General features: G+C 33.6%; 1 protein-coding gene across 3 annotated transcripts in view; it reads left to right on the top strand.

The window, feature by feature from the left end:
* FNBP1L (formin binding protein 1 like) overlaps window positions 1-15,362 on the top strand; it is a 103,170-nt gene that overhangs the window by 73,470 nt on the left and 14,338 nt on the right. For 2 of the 3 annotated variants that reach the window (XM_045897168.3, XM_045897169.3), the window contains exons 6-9: window positions 2,270-2,374; window positions 5,865-5,993; window positions 7,801-7,947; window positions 10,100-10,303. In XM_045897168.3, the coding sequence (XP_045753124.1) occupies window positions 2,270-2,374; window positions 5,865-5,993; window positions 7,801-7,947; window positions 10,100-10,303 (585 nt within the window). Of the gene's footprint in view, window positions 1-2,269; window positions 2,375-5,864; window positions 5,994-7,800; window positions 7,948-10,099; window positions 10,304-11,689; window positions 11,849-15,362 lie in introns of all 3 variants that reach the window. The other variant, XM_045897170.3, reaches the window with a different exon arrangement.

Below are 15,362 nucleotides of genomic sequence, written 5' to 3'. Positions count from 1 at the left end.
TGTAGAGAGTTGGCACTGATACCCCTGTGTAAAGTTTTGAATCTTCAAAGGACTAACCCTCTAGTAAAAGATGGACTATAAGAACTCTGCCCACTGGTCAAGGAAGACAGCAAAGAAACTTGTCTCTATCTGAAGGTCAAAGGAGGAGAGGTATCTTGTGAAAAATTTAAACCTTGACCTGGTAGTTAAGAGGTTTGGAACCCAAATTTGTCCCATTTATCATTTTGTAATCCCCAAGATAAGAAATTGACATCTAACTTGTTCTAATAAGGGGGTTAGGTACATAGAAAATGTTGACATCCTCTGCTTTCTTCTGAGCGATTCTCAGAATACAGGTAGCAAGGGATATGTTTTTCCAGGTAAGAAATTGAGGAGTCTCCTCTGGGAAATCTAACTAGCTTGAGAGAAAAGACTTACAGATAACAATAGTGGGGTTTCTCCAAGGAAACTACCTGGCCATATTACCCTAGAGGAAGAGACAATAATCCTCAAGCCCCACCTGTGGAACTTTCAGTTGGCTTTTAAAATAAGAACAGATAGGCAAGGATCCTCAGACATTTAGAGAAAACAACTAATGTAAATACTAAAGACCAAAACTAATATGGGGGTGGGAGGTGGGTAGCAGCCTTGAAGAAACAGTGACTGTGAAAGGAAATAGAAAATAGCAAAAACAAGCAAAACATTTGCAACGCTATTAATACTGAAAGGGAATAGAGAAGATACTACATCTGTGAAATAGGAATAAGATGCTGTCAAAGGAACACACAAAGAACTTTAGGATAGCAGAAATTAAAAACTCACTTGGAAAAAATAAAATTGAAGAAATCTCTAAAAGTAGAGCAGAATGATAGAAATTGAAAATACAAGAAAAGTAGAGGGTTCATCCTATAGGTTCATTTTCAAAATAATAAGCATTCTAAACAGAGAAAACATTGAAAATGGACAGACAAAAGTAATTCAAGAAAATTTTCCCAGAACAGAAAGACATGAGTTTCTAGATGGAAAGGATTTTCTAGGTGCTCAGCACAGTGGACTCACAGCAAGACATATCTTCATGAAATTTCAGAAAAGTTAGGGGAGAGAGAATATCCTTACCAGTCTCCAGAGAGGAAAACAAAACAAACATGTTTTATGCAAAGGATCAGGAATCAGAATGGGATCTGGAAGCCAGAAGATAGTGGATTAGTTAGTACTTTTACATTTCTGAAGGAAGACAGTTTCCGACAGCATCATACCCAGCCAAATTTTATCAATTAAAAGTGATGGTAGAGGTATTTTCAGCCATGGAGATGTGAGAAGTTATCTCCCGCAAATCTTTGAGGAAGCTATTGCTAAATGTGTTCTAGCAAAATAAGGAAATGAACCAAGAAAGGGGAAGGTGTGGAACTGGGAAATATGAATTTCAAATCAAAGGGGAGGTGAAAGGAATCTTTGCAATGATGGTGAAGGGAATTTTTAAGGAAGCAGCTATGCAATAGGTCTAGTTTGTATAAGCAGTCCAAATTTCAATAGGTCAAAGCCTTTGGAAGAGATTTCATTAAGAAAATAAAATGGATAGAATTCTGAATATGTTTGAATTAACTGAGGAGAGATTTTTAAAGAACTGTGCACACTAGGGTGGAATTAGAAAAAAAATACATTGAAAACTAAGCAAAGGTAAAAAAAGAAATTAAGTCCAGGAATTAAAAAAAAGAAGTATGCCTGGGAGGAAATATGGTACATATCACATGGCTCTGTTGTGAATAGCTTTTACAAAGTCATAGTAATTTGAATTAAGTAAAAATTTTAAAGGCCTGGTTCTGGGCTAACGGTATTCCTGAGATTCCTGGAAGAAACAATATGAAGCCACTTTGGAGGCACATTTCCACATTCCACCACAAAAAAATGAAACAAGCAAACACCAAAACCAACCAGCCAAACAGACCTACAAAACCAAACACAAAACACCAAACAAACCAAAAAAGTCCTGCTGAAGGTGAGCTTATAATAAAAAATTACCAAAAACTGTGATTTTTTTTCTTATTGGCAAACGATGAGGTATATTATAAATATTAACTCAGTCATGCCAATGTTTTTTTTTCCTTGACAGTCTATAATGTCTGATATTTAAGTCACATGGATTGATTATAATACTAACATTTCTTTTCTAATTTAGAAAAATTTTTAGTGTGTAATTCTATATAATATACAGTGGCAGCATTTTAAATTTATTTTTTAATGAGATAAATTAATTTTATTTCTCAGTGTGATATTTTAATTTTTTAAACAGAGTAAAAAGAAATTTGAAAGAGAATGTAAAGAGGCAGAAAAGGCACAACAGAGTTATGAAAGATTGGATAATGATACTAATGCAACCAAGGCAGACGTTGAAAAGGTAAGAAATAATCCAAACTGACTTTGATATCAAAATATCATTACTTGCATATGGAGGGTAGTTACAATATTTGTATTGGTAGTTTCCCCAAGAGAAAAACTATGTCTGAATCTAAAATATACAAATATTTGTGTACTTCAAATCACAAGTTAGTCTGAGAAAGTAGTTAATATGTGTCACTTTATTGTAATGTCTTAACTGCATTCAGAATGCATAGGAAAGACATGGTTGTTATTGAGAATAAGTTTCTATCCTATTCCAAAACAGAATAGAAAGTCTGAGGTAAGTTGATGGTGTGTGCAAATGGGAGTTGGGTAGTGTGCTTCCCAACTTGACACAAGGCAAAACAAGATAAGAGTGTCAGAGGTATGTGATGTTAGTTGTTTATGTATTTGTTTCATTCATTCATTCATTTTGGGAAGCTGAACTCTCTTGTCACTAACTGATCTGCGTCAGGTATTCTGTAACATAACTATTAGTAGGATCAGTCCTGTAACTGCTGCTGCTTAGGTTTCCTTCTCCCGTGCTGTATGCTCTTTATCTTAGAACATTTGACATAGTGATAGAGTTGAAATGTTGGTATTTTGAAATACAGGTGAACCTTACTCCACATTTTTGTATATACAAAGGCCCACCATTTGTATAGTTTCAGTTTAGGATTTTATAATTCTCTATGGGATTAGAGCAAGAAAAAAGTAAAAAGGGAGGGAGGAGTAATTTATTTTCTGCATTCCATTTTCTTTACCACTTAAAAGCTATAAAATTATATAAAATCCAGATTTTGCAAATACCTTAAAGGCCTTCTAGTATAACTTGTGAGGCTTTTATTTTTTTCTACCTGATTTTTAATGACTTTAAACCTCTAATGATGGTAAGTTCCATCTCGTTAGAAATACACAGTCTTAAGGCAGTTTGTTCTTTTTTCTTTTTTCCCCCCAACTCTAGCATTTCCTTATTATATTGATCTCACTCATCCCTCTGTTTAGTTTTAATTTCTTTGAGGTACCAGAAAAGTATCAAATCTGTTATTTTCCTCATTATAGCTTTTCAGATATTTGTAGCAGATTCTCTACCCTTAGATAAACCATTGTGTTTCTTTATTCTATGTAGGAAATAGCTTCAAGTTACCTTTCATTGTAACTATTTTCCTTTGGATATCTATTAATTTGTCAATGTCCCACATAAATTATGTTACTTCCGATTGGATGTTAATCTAGGTATGGTCTTATCGGTCCTGAGTTTGATTACCTCCCTTGTTTTGAACACCAAATTTATGTTAATTATGGCCTAAATGTGTATCGACTTTTTGGGCAATTACATTGTTTGGATGGACTCCCATTGAGTTTATGGTTAACCCAATGTTTTTTCACATATGGTGTGGTATGAGAAATGTGTCTCAGAACTTGTACTGTTGGTATTTTAAATGCATATGTACATCTCTGTCAGTTACTAGACTTAACTCTGCTGTTTAGATTTTTGGATCCTGATTTTGATCGTCCATATATTCATTTCCTTCCTAGCATCATGTCATGCACATAATGTGTTATCATTATTTGATAAAAATGTGGACCACAACAGTTGGAAACAGCACTGTTTTATACATGGGAGACATCCTTGCTGGTTGACACTGGTTCCAACTCCTTTGACCAAACATTGATTGAATATATAATTTATGTACTAGACAAGTTAAGGAACTCTTTAACTAGACTCTCATTTAACTTATTTTTTCATTTGATCTGTAAAGATATCTTTAGAGACTAATTAGACATTTTGAAATCCAGATACAACATGTTTAATAGTTTGACCTAACTTAAGAATTTTAATGTTTATAGTTTTTTATGCTCATTTGTTTGTAGTCTCCTTACTTATTAGAAAATTTGGAAAACTTTGAGGATTTGCTTTAGGAACTATAGAGTAGAGGCATTCTGTTGTAAGTGACCAGGTAGGGAAGGGAACATAGTTTCAATTGAGCAACTACTGATAAAAGTTAAAAAAAAAAAAAAAAAAAAGTGAAGAGGGAGCAAACCAGTTACTGATCTTCCTTAAGAAAAGGAAGGCAGTCACACAGCATGAGTATACCATAACACTCCTGAACTGTAGACTTAGAAATGATTAAGATGGTCAGTTTTATGTTACGTGTATTGTGTATTTTACCACAATTAAACATTTAAAAGATTTTTTAATGCAGTGTTAAAAAAGAGAGAGAAGGCAGTTAGTGTGAAGCCCACAGTACGCCAGAGGAGAATTCAATTGTATTAGCTTTCTAGCCTTATACTTCTACATACCCTGTGGAACCTTTGCCCTAGGCTTTGGGAATCACAGCCAGTGACTTTAGAACAGAAGCGGTTTCTCCTGACAGAACCATTGTGGGTAGGGAATAATTTAGAATACTGTATTCCATCATAGTTTGTGGGAGCAGGGAGAAAGGGGGAAGAAATAAATGAATGTGTACTTAAGGTCCCAGGTTGGAACTTCAAATGTATTTTTCTGTAGAAATATTTTGGGCTGTGGTGTTTAGTTTCCGTGGCACTTAAGTATTGTAATCAAGTACACTGTGGATTAAATGCATTTTTGTGGGCTTATTTGGTATCTTGGCTACCATGTAATTCCATAGGTCAGTTTGTTTTTGAGTTCAGAATAACTAACTTGTGGACCTCCTTTTAGAAGGTTAGAGACTACATTTGCAGAAAATGGAATTAAAACATTGAAGTTTATTCACAATGTGCTTTACAATTTCCAAAGCACTGTCGTATAACATTTATTCCTTGGAACACTGAAAAATTGAGTTCAGTTCTTATTTTGTTTTTTTCTTATTACTTTAGAACAACTGAGAAATTTATTTAGATTCTCCTTCATTAAATCTAGAATTAATGATTTTACATTAAATTTGTATTCTAACATTCTTATCAGTGTAGATGATGCTAACCTGACTCAGTCAAAAAGCATTTCTGTAAGACCTTGAGATGAATAGAACTGTATTCTAAATAAACATTTTTTAAAGTACTTCTGGTTTTGTATAGAGATGGAAATCATTGTTGAGTATTACTTTATCCAAAATTAACATTTCTATCATTTGATTTCACTGTGGTTCTAGTTGGATATAAGTGGATTATGTTTAAAGGAATGTTTCACTACTAACTTTAACTGTCTAAAATATTTCTGTACTGTTTTTCCCTTCTGATTAAGAGCATCCTATTTCAAGTCAAGCCATAATGTTGTCATTTATTTAATTTTTAAAAATCTGGATTTGGTAAGGAGAAACTTTATTTGAACAGATTGTTGCAAGGGGGAGGACTATTGCAGTAAGAGAAAGAGAATGTTGCAAAGGTGAGTGCTCTGGCCAGAAGATCTGCAAGCATCTCCTTAAATTTTAAATGATATTAATAGTTAGAAAAAGTCTAGTTTTAGTGTAACTTTTAGAAAAGCGAATTAGCTATGATTTTTTCGTTGTTATTTTTGTTGGTAATGATCTGGACCAATTTGTCTCTAGGCCAAACAGCAGTTGAATCTGCGTACACATATGGCTGATGAAAATAAAAATGAATATGCGGCACAGTTACAGAACTTTAATGGAGAACAACACAAACATTTCTACGTAGTGATTCCTCAGATTTACAAGGTAAAGTTTAGGTATATGAAATTAATGTACTTTTAGAGTTGGAAGAACTGTTTTTTAAATGTAAAACTTAAATTTCAGGAATCAACCAGCATGTTTCTAGATTTACTAGTCATCAGGATTAGTGATACGAACTTCCTTTATGATTATAGATTTGAAAAGTAAATTTTTCCTAACTTTGAAATCACAAATTTTCCTATAGATTTATTATTAGTGTAATAAACAGTCCACTAAAGCAATGACATTTTCTAGATAAAGCTTAATACCATGTCACTGAGCATTAGGCCATAGGGGGGAATTCAGTGGAATTGTACATTGTAATCTGCTTGACAAGAATTGGGATGTAGCTTTTTGACAGTATACCAGAATCATTGGCATTACTCCACGTGGCAGAAATAACTCTTATGAAATGTATTCGCTAGCCCGGTTTTTATCTGCTTGTCTTCCTAGCTGCCAGATCATAAATGTAATTCAGGCTATAAGTTTGCTTACAAATCCCATCTATTATCACTTGATGATAAACAGTTGCCAAACAGCCTGAGATAAAAACACAGAATTTACGTGATGGTTAAGTTATGTTACTGCTTGTTCTAGAAGGACAAGAAATTAGAGAAAAGGTTTTAGGTGAAACGGTGTTCAAAGTAGTATCTGGGAGAGCAGAGCTTATATGGCAAGAGTTGTGAGCCCAAATATATTTTCTTTTTCTTTTTAAGCAAATTAGCAGTACAAAGGGAGCATAGTTTGAGGTGGTGGCCTAGAGTGGGTATCATATTCCAGTCATTTAATCCAGAGTATCTAGCCTGCCAGTCCTCACTCTGGGTGCTTTTCTAGGCTCTCCAGCTAAGCCTTCATGTTCTGGGGAGACCTTAACTTGGAGATGAACCACTTTCTGTGTTTGGGGGCTTGATCCTTTTGTTTGGACCTTGCTGTGGAGCAGTCTTGCCATTTTGTAATGCTGGGAGCAGTTCCTTTGTGAAAATGTGGGTGTCAAACCCACAGGCTTCGGGAAGTAATTAGGAAAAACTGGTATGAAGGCTGTGGGAGTTTGGGGATTTGAGCAGTATAGCTGCTGCTTAGGAGGAAGAAAGGCTTAGTAGTATTGGCAAATATTAAGTGTCAAAAATGCCGTTAAGTTATTGGCTTCACTTGTCACAGCATAATTCTTAGTGGCATATGTTAGTGAATTTTTGAATTGTGGGGATTCCATTATAATGGTAGTACCATTTTCACCATATAGCTTCCTGTTTTTCGTCTTGTGTCCCCAATACTTTAACAGTCACTCTGAGCTGTAGATTGACTGGTAGGTCTGAGTACCTGTTGGTATTCAGTCAGCTGTGGATCCTTAGTCCAGCCAGATCTTACCAAAGTAGTCTGAACTAACTTAAGGGCTTAGAAGTCTCAGATTTATATATGTTATAGACCAGTTGCTTTAAAAGGGGCGGGGGGGGGGGGGGGGCATCAGAATTCTCTTTTCAAGTGCAGCTTTTCCTGGACACATAGACAACTGCTCTGACTGAAGAATGAAATGTAGAGGTGGTAAGAGGAAGGGAGCTGGTAGCCTGTTAGGGGGTGCCTTTAGAATACTTGAAAACCAGTGTCACCTGGTTTTAAGATGTGCTAAAAGGCTGGATTTTTTTTTCTTTTGTTACATGACAAGTCTCAAGTTTTAAGTATTGTAAGTCTGTAGCACTGAAAAGATATTAACAACAGTGTAACTATTTCTGTAGAATCCTTAATTTGGAGGTGGGGTTTGCTTCAGCATGAAAAGAAAATTCAGTATTCCCTTTTTTTAAAAATTTCTGATTGTTAGCAACTACAAGAAATGGATGAACGAAGGACTATTAAACTCAGTGAGTGTTACAGAGGATTTGCAGACTCAGAACGCAAAGTTATTCCTATCATTTCAAAATGTTTGGAAGGAATGATTCTCGCTGCAAAATCAGTTGATGAAAGAAGAGTAAGTGCTATATAATTATATTTGAATAAATGTATTTGGTTTAGGTATGCAGCTGGAGTTGGTGAAATGAATTGGGAAAGGGGTGAAATAATTGATGAATAGCTGATTCTAAATTATATTCTTTAGAAGTCTGGCAGTAGATTGGATTCCTTTGGGCTTTTTTTTTTTTTAAGATTTTATTTATTTATTTGACAGAGACACAGCGAGAGAGGGAACACAAGCAGGGGGTAGTGGGAGAGGGAGAAGCAGACTTCCCGCGGAGCAGGGAGCCCTATGCGGGGCTCAATCCCAGGACCCTGGGACCATGACCTGAGCCGAAGGCAGATGCTTAATGACTGAGCCACCCAGGTGCCCCTCGTTTGGGCTTTAAAGATAGCCATTCTAAACACTAAAATTCTAGTTGTTCTGAAAGAAAAGAGTTCTAATCCTTCTCCTCCCCTCACTAAATTTTCAATTCTATTCCAAGAGTATAACATAACCTGTGAACTGTGGGTTACAAACTGTATTCTTACTCTCGTGAAAATTAAGAGAAAGAAACAGATCTAGAGTTACTGTAAGAATTGCTTTTAGTATAAGACTTGGCACTTGAAGCATGGGTAGTGTGTGGAATAATGGCCCATGGGAAAAAGGAAGAAGGGCGTCATGAGTAGAAGGAACAGCATAGCCCTGCTCCCCTTGGGGAAGAATATCCAGTCACATTCTGTCTTGATTAAGGTCTAGCAAGACTCTTGTACCTGGTCATTTCTCAGTAAATGTTGATAGAGTGACCAGAACGGATGGTTGGCAGAAACAGAGATAATGAGGAAAGAACAAGAGAAGAGAACCAGTGTTTGGGGAGTACCAAATATGTACCATATATTTTAGTCTTCATAGCAAGTTGGTTTATTATATTAATTAGCATCCTTCCTGTAACACATAGAATTCTAACTTAAATTTTAAAAATAAAAGGATTTTGGGGGTGCCTGGGTGGCTCAGTTGGTTAAGTGTCAGACTCTTGGTTTCGCTCAAGGCTCAGGTCATGATCTTGGGGTCCAGGGATCAAGCCCCAGACCCCTGGCTCCATGCTCAGTGCGGAGTCTGCTTGAAGATTCTCTTCCTCTGCCCCTCCCCCCCACTCGCCAGCTTCCCCCCCAAAATAAAGTAATAAATCTTTAAAAAAAAAATAAAAGGACTTTTGGGTTCTTTAATTGGGAATTCAGAGATCACATTTATATTTCAGTATGGCTGGATCCAAGATTACAAATATAGTTATGTCCCTTCTCCTTTCTCATTCTTCTTACCCTTTAGTGAATGATTGGTAGGGGTGGCATTAATGACAAAACTGAGGTGTGACGTGTGGATAACTTTTGACTAAATGACAGGCAAAATGCACAATTAACAGAAATAGGCAATAAAAGAGAAGTGGTTAGGGGTTGGGTTGGGAGGAGTTTGTAGAGATAAAGTATTCTGTTTGAAAATAATGAGCTTAAGGTGTCAGTAGCTAACGTTGGGATAGTGGTAGGTATGTCCAAAGACAATATATAGTAGTTATGTGAGTTTTAAAGTTTTAGGGAAATCATACTCTGTATTTTTTAAGTTGCCTTTTATATTTAATACTGTTTGTGAGATCTTTCTCTGTTGCTTGGTTAACATTCCCGAGTATGTCTTTAAGATATTTTGTTTATCCTTTCCCCTTTTGGATGAATGAAAGCCTTTTGTACTTGTTTCTTACTCTCTTTTACAATTAGATGTCCTTTCCCCTGTTCCAAAGATCATCTTCTTTGTAGATACCCTGTAAGCAAAAAGCCCTTTTCCTTTGAAACTTCTTAGAATTTCTACATGAGAATAACCTCTTCCTGTATTCCTTTTGTCAGTTAGATCTTACTTATCTTGTCCTCAGATGAATTTCAGTGGGTTGAAGCTATGAAATAACATTCATGAATATTACAAATTAATAATGTGTTAATTTGATTATAAATTAGTATCTTTATTGGGATTAAAATATTTAAGGTTTATTACTAACCCACAGGGACAAATTATTCACTTTATTAAACCTTTAATGATAACTATAGAATTATTTCCTTTAAATTTTTGTTTTCTTGAATAAAGTTTTAAAAGCTAATGGTATTAAAAATAAATAAAATGGTTTTAAAAACATGTTTCATATGTGTAGGACTCTCAAATGGTAGTAGACTCCTTCAAGTCTGGATTTGAACCTCCAGGAGACTTCCCATTTGAAGATTACAGTCAGCATATTTATAGAACCATTTCTGATGGGACTATCAGTGCATCCAAACAGGAAAGTGGGAAGATGGATGCCAAAACCACAGTAGGAAAGGCCAAGGGCAAGTTGTGGCTCTTTGGAAAAAAGCCAAAGGTAAAAGTCATAAAATTCTTCTATGCTAATAATTTTGTTTTAGTGTGTCATTTAAATCAATGTAGGTGTTGATTGGATAATGGCTTACTATTAATAGAGAATAAGCATTTTTATTTGAGTGATTCAGTTAACTTTTCACTTATTAGAAACTGTTTTGTATCTTAATAGTAAAAATTATTTCTGGATTTAACATTTGAACACTACTTGATAAGTAAAAATATTAAATAGTTGTTAATATCTCTTGAATTGTATGCTTTTGAAAGTTCACTTGTTCGTAGTTTCCAATCAATTTCTAAGGAATCATTATGATCTAACTATAAGACCACTAAAATTGCAGTTTCTCTATTAGAATGAATGATTGACCATAGCAATAATAAATGTCACATTAGGTCTTACAGGTTATACCAATAAGGTTATTTTTATCATCCATGTGAATATTTAATGGGAAGGGCTCAATGTTTGTGGTTATTTGAAGTTTAAAAAGTCTCTAGTTTACTAAGAGATCCTCACTCTTCTTGTTGGAATCCATTTTTTGATGTGTTGTATATGTTAGATAAATCTAGCTCTGCAGATGAGCAAATGGAATAGATGAGTGCTTAATCTTACCAATTTAGTGATTATAACAGTGTCTAGTTTGAGAATAGATATGTACTTTTAATCTGATATGCTCTATTAAAATACACGATTGTAATTCATTTTTCTGCTCTTGACACAAGAATGTAGATAAATTTAACTCAAATTATAATATACCTATAAATATCTTTAGAAGTGCACTTAGAATTAACTCCATTATTCATGCTTTTAATATTTTCCAGGTGAGAAGTTGAGAGGTGAGACTTAAAGTAGATAGGAGAGCTTAGAAAAACAAGGACTACTCAGTTTTTTTTAAAAAATGAAGTGTAATGAAGATGAAATAGAAATGGTCTGAGAGAAAAACCACAAACGTAATGAAATTTGTCTATTTGTGATAATAATCAGTTGCAATTTTAATATTTTAGTAGACTTACCTGTTTAGATAACTTTACCTGTAGCTGCCACCTTTATCTCTGACAAGTACAGGTTAAGTATAACCAGTTAGGTAGTGCTAATATTCTAGAAACCAGAAGAGAATTTTTTATGTAGGTCATATTGCTCTAACATTATAATTTGTGTACTCTATATTTTTAATGTCAGCTTGTAAAAAGTGATCAAATGAAACGGTACATTTTTAAAAGTAAATTTGACTTTTAAAATGACAGTTTTAGCAAGACTATGTTAATTCTCTTATTTTTATAGAAAACTTTGAGATTTATTTTGTGAAAAGTATGTTGCCAAAAATAGAATTTTCATTTAGGAAAAAACTATGCACATTTGGCTTATTGATTCCTTTCTTTATTTCCATATTAGCCACAGTCCCCACCCTTAACCCCTACTAGTTTATTCACATCCAGTACTCCTAATGGGTCCCAGTTTCTCACATTCTCCATTGAGCCCGTGCATTATTGTATGAATGAAATAAAAACAGGGAAGCCCAGAATTCCTTCTTTCAGAAGCCTCAAAAGAGGGGTAAGTTTAATAATGGGTTAAAATGCATGATGGCCTATTGTGTGTGTAGTGTGGCTTTTAATACTCTCCACCCTCATTATAAGGCTCTCTCCTGTGAATATGTAGTTTAAAAACACCACAGAATTAAGTATAGCTGCCCTCAAGTTAAAAATAACTCCTCTTTATAACATTTGAAATGCTCAACCATAAAAGAATGGTATTATAAAGAGGGTGCTGGGTACAATCATATTAGCTATTTTTTTTGTTTATGTGAAATCATATGTCCACCATTGTCTTGTAATGTATTTACATTTTTAAGACTTTCAGTAATTTGTCACTGGAGTTACTCATGCAATAATTTGTCACTAATAATGACTTCTGCCAATTTATAAAGTATTTTGTTGACAATAAAAAAAATCAAGTTCAGTTTTAATTGCCCTACTTTTAGAAGTATAAAAACAGTTTCCAGTAGTTAAAGAATTAAAGATAGGCATGTTAAATATCAGGATTGTAGATCAAAGTAAGGTAATACATTAGTAGGTATTTTATAAATTAAAAAGCCTATAAAATACTAGATATTGAGTAATGTTTACATGGAATTTGTGTTCTTGAACTAAAACAAAGGTATTTTTTACCACAATTTTTCCTTTTAAAAAAAAATTGGCCAGCCTTTGATGTTTACTTAAATCTAAAGATATTCTCTGCAAATGAAAAATTTTAGAATAGTAAAAAGCAAATATTAAACCATTTTTTAGCAACAGCTGATTATACTACTGATAAATATTAGTGTTATTTCATTATGTTAGTAAAGCTAATTTCTCATATTTGAATTTAAGGTTGTGCTTGTAATATTCATAGCTCATAATTTAGATATATTTATGAAACTTGAGCATTTGTTTGGACATATGAAAAACATAGGTTTGAAAGCCCACAGGTGAGAACTCGAGTCTATCAGTGCCATAAAAAATCTAATCATTAATGGTGATATACTGTAGTTGGGCTCACTGTTGTTCTTGCTGCTCACTCTTCCCCCACTGTCCCTCCTCCTCCCTCCCTCTCTTCCTTCTTTCTCTCTTTTTCATGTCTTCTCTTTCCTTCTCTGTCTAGCCTCTTTCCTTCTCATGTCTTCTCTTTCCTTCTCTGTCTAGCCTTTCCTTCTCTGGTTTTATTACATTTTGTAGCCTTTTCTACAAATTGCTTTAGTTGAGTTTCTCTTTTGGCCACATGTAGAACAAGATATATTTGTTTAGGGCAAGATTACATTATCCTCTGCATTTTCATTAAAACAATATGACAAACCAAAGTGATGTCAGTAATGCAGCAGACATGTTCTAGTGTATGGTGTCCTTTTTTGGACTTCCTTTTTTCCTATAATGTCATGAACATTTTTACATCTGTCTTACCTAATTCTGTGTGAATGATGATATAGGAAATTAATGATATTCTGAAAAGTCGCTAGAAATAAGTCTGTATTATACTTACAAGCACTACAGGTACCTGTGTTCATTTTTAAAAGCCCTTAACACTTGTTTGAAGGACTTTTAAGAAATCATATTTGGGATTTCTGTTGCTTGAGTTATGAGGGTAGAATTCCCATCTTTATTCTGAATGATGATTTAGGCTTAATTAAATATTATGTGTTACATAAATCATGAAAAATTACTATTTATAGCTATTGTTTTGTAATTGTGTATGTATCTTACACACTGAGTCTACCAGACCCAGTTACAGTAATCTACATGGTATAGTTACAGAGATATGAAATAAATGTAGTTCTGTGAAAAAAGTTAAGGAAGTTAAAACTGTGAGCCCTGGAGAGAGAATTTTAAATATGTGACTCTTCATTCTTACTGAATAAGTTTATAGGTGGAATTTTATAAACTGTATCTGCTTAGTCATTATTTGTCTTATTTACACTTACTGCTTTAATTTTAAACATTAGTACATTGTTCGAGGGGGGGGGGGTGGGGGCAGTTCCAGAAGGCCAAAGTCTTCCTCCTCTTGTTATTAGTTATCATACCAAAGGAAAAAAGCAATATGCAAGGTAGACAATATGATGGGTAAATGGATTGTAGGGGATTAGAGGATAGAGCAGAAAAGAAAGTTTATTACAACCTTGGCTTTGAGAAATTTTTCATTTTGATTGGTATTTGGTAGTTTATCAGATTCTATTTCAAAATTAACCTGTAGAGATATTTTTCTGCCACTGAAGAATTTTCTCAATGTAGAAAAATCCAAAAAGAAGAGAAGCAAGTCAGTCTGTTAAGCTTACAAAGTAAGTCTTAAGGTTTCTTAAAGCTGATGAGTTGTACTAAGTTTGCTACATTGTTTTCCTAAATACCTACTTTTGGCTTTTCTAAGAAATTATAATTTCTTTTCCTTTCCTTTTTTTTTTTTTTTAAAGAAACCTAGTATGTATAGTTCCTAATATTTTTAAGGATATGAGAATGTTATATTGGACTGATGTTTTTGACCAGTAGACTTTACTGAGGGCTGGTGGTGTATAATTTCCTTCTGTGACATCAAGATCTAACCATTAAGGGGTATTTGGTGCACACCTAAAATTAACTACTTCATATAGAAACAAATTTATTTTACTCTATAACTATTTCATTTGAGATTCTGCGTAATTCTTTTTTGGGGGAAAGATTTATCTAGCAATAGTAAGTCCATGTTTTCTGTCTAAATTATTCATGGTCTGAAAAACCAGGAGTCATATTTGTAAGCTTTTATTTGTTCAGAATACAGTTATCAGGATTTTCCTATCTTTAAATGAAATACATCTAATAATTATAATTGCCTGATTTCCTGTTTAGTTCCTTTGTGTATTTATTAAGGTGTGGGGGTATGTGAAATATTCTAGTTATAGGTACGTGATAATTGTTTATGAGAGTAAGATATTTATGCATTGAACATGAATTACTTAAAAAATATTTTAATGTATTTCTAATATTTTTACAAAGAACTTGAGTTTTTTGTATCCCCAAATCTACGGTTATTGAACTATAAATTAATTTTCTAATTGGAAACTAGATTAACTAAAAACAAACATTTGATACTTCAGTTATAATCATCTTAATGTTTTCTTTAAAATATAGAAACTGGAAAAATAATTTTTATTTCACTTAGAAATTTAGCTGGGGAAAATTTATAAAAGATAAATTCAAATAATTCACATATTTTGTTTCTTGTGCTCTGTATAATTTTGTATTAATAACATTAAAGAAGATCGTGAATATCTTTTAAAAATTTAATCCTTTTAATCTTTTTATCAGGAATTTTGTGATACCAAAATAAGTTGTGGTTTTGTTCCCTGAAACTACTGACAGTCTAAAGAATGTTAAGCTTAATTTGGAAAGATAATGGATAGTAAATGTCATCTTTCTTATCATCATAACCATCAATATATATAGCTAATTCATTGGAGATAAGGGGTAGATATTTTTGTCAGTTATTTATTAAAGTTCAAATTTTTTATGTGAAATTCTACCTGACACACCCCCCACCACCACCTTCTTTAAAACATCACGATTTA

This window comes from Mirounga angustirostris, unplaced genomic scaffold, assembly GCF_029215605.1.
Source record: "Mirounga angustirostris isolate CCGP_5_RB_7025 unplaced genomic scaffold, mMirAng1.0.hap1 SCAF_4, whole genome shotgun sequence".
Classification (NCBI taxonomy): Eukaryota; Metazoa; Chordata; class Mammalia; order Carnivora; family Phocidae; genus Mirounga; species Mirounga angustirostris.
The sequence above is the reverse complement of the archived record's forward strand: the minus strand, read 5'-3'. Positions and strand labels throughout refer to the sequence as shown.